Below are 6899 nucleotides of genomic sequence, written 5' to 3'. Positions count from 1 at the left end.
AAGAAACGCGATGATAAATAGCGTATCCTATTCCCTGATATATGTGGTAAAAAATAGAGGTAGTTTAAAATATAAATCGATTTAGCAGATTTTCAAGTAGTCCAGAACGGACAAACAAAAGTAATTTTAGATATCCTATAAATTGAACGCCTAAGTCAAAATCATCTAAAAATTTTACAATTACAGTTACAATTTGATTTATGTAGATAAATTATTACGTAACACAGTGGTCAAAAGTATTCTAATGCTGTTCCTAGGATCACACGACTGTAATTAACAGATGAAATAAAAATTAGTTTGTCATACGAAAGAGTATTTAAAAAGGCAGCTTGTGGGGTGTTAATTACAATTGATCAATAACTACTTTTCAGGATAGGATATTCAGAAAAGTTATTAAAACATTTATTATAATTCTAAAAGCTTCTTACATACATCACATCACACACACGCTCTCCCAGGTGTTACATACCTCATAGACACTAACCTTACAAGATTCATTCGCTCAACACCACAAACCTTTTTAAAGATGGCAGCACTTATATACATGTACATAATAAATGTGTCTACCTCACTCAACAGCAATAATTAATATAATTATAATGTTTTATAAGAGATACTGAATCATCTCGCAATTAGTAAAGGAATGATTAAAAAATCAACCGTTAACACCTTTTCTACAATATAATAATCATTTTACTCACGAGTAAAACAATCAGATGATTAAAAAGTGACGAATGATGGTTTACAAATTACAAAGTAAAGAATCAAACTCGGAACGAAATTGTAATGCAATAAATGAACGTTGGAAGACTAGTTGTAAGGCTTTATATTAAGAATTGTACATTTAATATGAAAAATATATAATATACCATTATAGATTTTTTAGATATGTATTATAACTACTATGTTGTATGTTGAAAATTGAATCGTTTAAAATATTTACAAGATGCAGTATCATGTCAGCCATTAACGACGTGACTAAAATTTACGGATTTACGCAGTTCCATTACACGTTGTGCGCTGTTCAGCGGCGTCTCGTGTCGCGGTCGTCACGTGTGTCAGTAGGCGAAGGTAGGGTATGTGGAATAGTGCTCGAGCGCGTACATACGTCAGTAGCACGGTAAGAGACACGACGTTAACTCCATACCGACTGGTGTTGCCGAAAAAAAAGAGAGGAAAAGACAAAAGAAGCCTGCGACTCGAAAGAAGGTATCCATAAAATTGAGAAGGGCGAACATGAAATAGAGCGAGGGTGTACAATCTATCTCTATCTTTTCCCTGGTGACTTTGTTATTCCCTCCCTCTTTCTCTGTAATTCGTTCCTCCTCTATTTCTTACCGTTCTAATCGCTCGTTCTCTGTCCAGTCTTCGTCACAGTCTTTAGTCTATCCTTTCATTTGTATTCGTTTCTGTCCCTCTCACTTTCTGTTCTTTCTTCTCTCTTCTACCAACCTATATATCTTTCTCTCTCTCTATCCCCTTCTCACTCCGTTCTTCGAAGTAAAGCAGAAGAAACCCCCGCGGTTGCTCGTTCGTTCTCAAAAGTCTTACTCGTTGTCACGCGCTAAAAATACTCCCGTACAGTCTTCCGAGGGTGTACCATGCCAAAGGAGAACGGGAATTAGGACGACAAAAGCAGTCAACACCGACCTGGAACTGTCATGGAACGGCTTTCGAGAGTGGCATGTTATTTTCGATGGATGAAAAACGCGTCACCTCGTGATGAAAACGAGGTGACCGTAGAGGACGATGGCAAAACTGTCGAGGTTGAACAATATCGGAATGTTGGATGCAATATCGAAGCCTCGAGGCGACTCTGTAGCATTTTGGAGAGTATCCTTCTTTGGGAGAACTCCGTGAACAGTATCTCCGTCGTCATCGTATTCAACATACTGTTTTGGTGAGTTCGTCTACCATGGGACACTGTGCGTCATTTCACGGCTATAGCGTTTACCAGTTATCCGAGAAATTTTATCATACTCTGTAATTACTGTTACTCTATTGTGCAATCGATGATAACCGTTGCAACGTAATTGCAATTGGTTTCGACGGAATAAAAATCGCAAATTTAACGCAATCGCTAAACAATGATTAATGCATACTTCTTTTCTATTGTATAATTGAACGTTAAACATTTCTCAGTGTTTCCGTTCCATAAAGGCAGTTAAAACAATAATGATACGCGAACTAAGAATTTCGTGCACCCGAAGAAAGTGTCGCGCGATACTAAAAACAGCTGTCTTCTAATGCTTTGCGAATAATCCGCCTTCTAGGTCAAGGTTTGTTGAAGCGTGTGTTTCGGCATTTGATGACGATTGTAAATAACATTCGATACTCGAGAGCTATAATCCCTCGCATTTTTCTATACGTGTTTCTTCGCGATAAGCGAATGAAGAACGTCAATCATATGACGTTATTTGTGCATACTACAAGCACAAGTTGATAAAAGTGGTCATTGATGGGTTTCCACTGGGTACAAGCAATACACTTTAAAGTCATTCCTTTCTCCTCGATTACATTTATTCATGACATCCGTGTTTGCATTGTCGAATGAATTGCATCTTCCCAGCATATTTTCCCACCAGATCCATAGTGCTATCCTAGATGGCAGTGCATGTTGGTAATTAAAAAGTATAATCGCGCGATTAAAGATTATGCTGTTGCCGTTAACACGTAAATTTTCTAACAAACTTATACGTTAATTAAAAAAAACTTTCTATATGCATATATTTCCTTTGATAATAATTTTTTTTTACATATTATGAGGAATAATGGAATTATAAAAATATATATAATTTTATTACTTGATTTTTAATGTTGGATCCAGAGAAATTGAACTTTAAAATATGCAAATTATTATATATATTGGGATTAATTTCTATATTTCTTTTTTAGGGGAAGTGTTGTACTTGAGGTACGTGGCTTTGCTGCAGCCAGCAGTGCTGCGCTGGTCATAGTCCTCTGTTACACTACCTTTGAAGCCCAACTTCAAAAAGAGATTAAAGCATCAGACCCAGCTACGTAAGTACCAAAATGTTAAATAATTGTCCTCATATATTAAGATCAGTCTGATTGACATAAATAGTATATCTATAGGTTCTATGCAAAAACAGAATATATTGAAAAGGCAGGGGCAAGGGTGAAATCAGCAATTCATAGTTTAAAGCAGTTGAGGAGAGATCAACCAAGAGTGGTAAAGTTTCATTTATTCAATTTCATAATATGTAAATAGGAATAAATAACTTATTATTGTTAATCCTTTCTGTATGGGATGGTTTTATATATATATATATATAAATTTGTATTTGGAAAAATTAATGTACTCTTTATATCAAATATGATTTTAGTTTTGCACTGCTGTATGTTCTCTTTCTTTGGGCCTGTGGATTATTGGTCGCACCATAAATGGTGTAATTTTTGCATATATGATATGCATGAGCATTCTGCTTGGTCCTGCATTGTTATTAAAGCTACCCAGTAAGATGATATTACATAAAGGTGACTAATATCTCATTATGTATCAAAAGGTCCTGTGCTTATTAACAACACAAAAATGATATTTATATTAACATATGAACTAATGAACATGATAATCCAAAAACTTCTTTGTACAGAATGGGATAGTGAAATTGAAGAATTTTTACCAGCAGTAACTGAAGACAATCTTCAGGTTCTTACAAGAGCAGGAGAATCAGGGGATCAATCTCCAACACCAACAAGTGTGATATCCGATGCTCAAAATGGTAAGAAAAATAATTTAAAACATGTTTTCAAAAGTATTTACCAATTTATTATTATTATTATTGTTGTTGTTGTTGTTAATGATTCTAAAAAAATAAATAAGTTTTTTAATTATAGAATTCTTTAACGACGAAGACCTTGTAGGTCTAAAAATGCCATCGCACGAAGAAGGAAGCATTGACGGTGTAGAGGTTTCTGAATTAGAACTTAGTGCTGAAGAAACTGATGTGGATGGTATTAAATTTCAAAGTGGTCATTTTGAGAAAGGATCATCTTCTGAAGAAGAAGCAGAACTTGAACCTATATCAAGAAAATTAATTAGCCATAGTGATGAAAGTGGTAGTGAATTTGAAATAATTGATAGTCAAGAAATTGATGAATTAAACATTGCATGAGAGTTGCAGACATGTGAACTGTGAAGTTATTATTATGCAGAATAGAATTAAAAGCAACTGATAATTTTATATACACTTTAATTGGGCAATGATTCAAGTAAAACAATTATTTTGCATACATTTTAGTTACCTGCTTCAATTTACTATGTGAATATTTCTGCGAACTTGTATATTAAAATTTTTAATAAGTATCGCCAGAGAAACGTATTTGATTTTAATGATTAAACTGTGTCAATTATTTTATTAGATTCTTAATTGCTTTGAAAATTTTTTTGATTAGGTAGAACTAAAAATTTTTGGTTATATGCGAATGATAGCTTCTCAGTAGTTACTTACCTTGGTGTATACTTATATTAAAGTATACTTACAAAGTTGTACATATTATACGCGGAAATTGAAATCTACCACACTAATTTTTATTTTTTGGAGATATACAGACGAATTAAGTATATCTGTAGTATGTGTATGAAATTTTTGATGTATATAAAAGTTCGATTACCATAAAAAAATTTTGAAAAAGAGATCGATTAAATAAGTAACTTTTGTCAATTTAAATGTCACTCACTTTGACCTTCATGGACGAAAATGGTTATGTGCGAGTGTGTATAGGTTTCATCGTGCAATTAGAATGGTCTATATTTTGAATATAATCGAATTGTTTCTTTATACAGTGGGTAATTTGCAAGAAATTTGAATTTATAGATAAAAATTGGCCCTGTGCATATAATATATACAGAGTATGACAAAACAATTGGACAAGTCGAAACGTAAAAATTTCTCTCGCGAAAAGAAATTAAGAAATTTTTTTATCATTTTACAATCTGAGGCTTTATATTTTAATGATATAAGCATTTGAAGTTTACATATAAAGTTTGCATAATGATAAAAGACTTTCCAATCTCTGTTTGCACGAGAAATTTGTATATTTCGGTTTGTCCTATCGTTTTGAAAAAATTGGTTATGCTAGTTTCAAATAATACTTTAAAGAAAATGAATCAGGAGGTAGTACTACTTAAAAACCGATTAAAAAGCTTTTGCTGTAAAATTATTATTAAAAATGATACCATTTATGTAAACATAATTTCATTATTGATATACACATACAAGAATTTATGTTAAATTTCGAGACAACATTAAATCGGTTTTATCCAGATTTTGCAAAAATTTGATGACTTCACATTATATGTAATAACTTATTTTAATACAAAGTACAAAAATGAGCTTTAATGTGTATGAATAATTAAAAACAAAATTATTAAGCGATTATTGAAAAGGTGTGTGTTTTAAGAGACAAATGTAATGTTCAGCTTAATCTGTTTCAAAATACCAGAATAATTATTTCTAGTCATATTAATAGCATTATACTATGTTGTATATTTGATTTTACATAATGACATATATAAATTATATATATATATATATGTCTAAAGTTTTCAATGTAAGCGAAATATAAATAGTATAAAAAAATATAGAAATAATATTTTTTAAATTTTCTTGCAAAATTTACAAAGAATTGGTTACTATTTTTCGAAAAATGTCTCTGAATTTTGCATTGTATCTTTCTATGTCATAATTACCTTGAATAAAACAAACATCTTTAATTTATTTAAATTGCTTATTATATGAATGGTCATTGATTCATATTATTCAATTCTAAATTACTTTTACAGGGAGAGGCACAAATTAGTCCTCTTCTCATGGATGCCGGTCAGTTGAGAAACTATAGGGTGATGGGTAAACAAACTATAGTTGTGTGTAAATACACCTGAGTTGCGAAGTACGAATTATTCGCATTACTCTGTTTAGTTACAGTTGCAAGTAATTTTCATTAATTGTACAGTTCCATTTAAAGTTGTGAACTAACTAAAGTTCATAACTAGTTCGAGTAATGTAAAAGTATCATGACTTTACAACTATACGACCGTACAATGTATAAATAATTTTTTGACGTCGATCGGGTTTAATATGATCACAGACAAAGTATACGAGTAGACTTTATACCTTATGGACTTTGGTGACCCCACAGACGAAATATACGAGTAAAATTTTCACCACAGACGAGGTATACGAGTAGACCTTTCACCTGATGGATTTTCGTGGCCCAATCTGACTGCCATACCGACCTGAAAATTCGGAGGTGAATTTTAGCGGCCTCTTCTAATGGATGGCGGTCAGTTGAGAAACTATTCACTGCATAGCATTTGTAGACAGCAGTGTAGTGTATACGTAAATACATGTGAGTTGACTATGGAACGGATTAAAAAACGCAATATTCAAACGGCCATAACACCTACAATAGCGAATATATTTCAATGAAACTTTTTTCTGAAGTAGAGCTTATGGATACCTACAAAACGTATTAGACAACTTTTCTGTAGGGCGTCGAACAAAATGACTAAAAATCAAAAACGAATTTTTAAGGAAAATTGACAGGGGGTAGGTGCCCAAATTTTTCGGCGAAATTGAAAAGTTTCAAATCACTCTGGAGAAATTATTTTCGGTTCCAGGGATCAATTACAATCATTTTTGGTGAATACACATACCCTCGAAATCCTACGCATTTTCGAGAAAAAAATTCTCGTCGAGGTTACCCTAGGTAAGAATCGCGATTGTAAAAGAAATGCAATAAACATTCCAGGCTACCGATTCTCTTATGATGCTTTGCGAGACACACACGAGGTATATAAATAGACCTTTCACCTTATGGACTTTGATGACCCAATCTGACTGCCATGCCGAGTTATTTTTTAAATAAATGATGTA

At 32.7% G+C, this 6899-nt stretch overlaps 1 protein-coding gene across 3 annotated transcripts; it reads left to right on the top strand.

The window, feature by feature from the left end:
* The first annotated feature begins 1024 nt into the window (after positions 1-1024).
* LOC122404535 (reticulophagy regulator 3-like) lies at positions 1025-5479 on the top strand. Of its 3 annotated transcripts, none has more exons than XM_043408573.1 (7): positions 1070-1209; positions 1585-1900; positions 2896-3021; positions 3097-3193; positions 3348-3477; positions 3615-3743; positions 3859-5478. In XM_043408573.1, exons 2-7 carry the CDS (start codon positions 1662-1664, stop codon positions 4134-4136), a joined length of 999 nt encoding a protein of 332 aa, XP_043264508.1. In that variant the 5' UTR covers positions 1070-1209; positions 1585-1661; the 3' UTR covers positions 4137-5478. The 3 variants fall into 3 exon arrangements, with proteins under 3 accessions (XP_043264509.1, XP_043264508.1, XP_043264507.1); XM_043408572.1 differs by having other exon boundaries at positions 3348-3498; positions 3859-5475; XM_043408574.1 differs by lacking the exon at positions 1585-1900 and having other exon boundaries at positions 1025-1209; positions 3348-3498; positions 3859-5479.
* The last annotated feature ends 1420 nt before the right edge of the window (positions 5480-6899 follow it).

This window comes from Colletes gigas, unplaced genomic scaffold (assembly GCF_013123115.1).
Source record: "Colletes gigas isolate AHSC1104 unplaced genomic scaffold, ASM1312311v1 Colletes_gigas_Sc00003, whole genome shotgun sequence".
NCBI classification, from domain to species: Eukaryota; Metazoa; Arthropoda; class Insecta; order Hymenoptera; family Colletidae; genus Colletes; species Colletes gigas.
The sequence above is the reverse complement of the archived record's forward strand: the minus strand, read 5'-3'. Positions and strand labels throughout refer to the sequence as shown.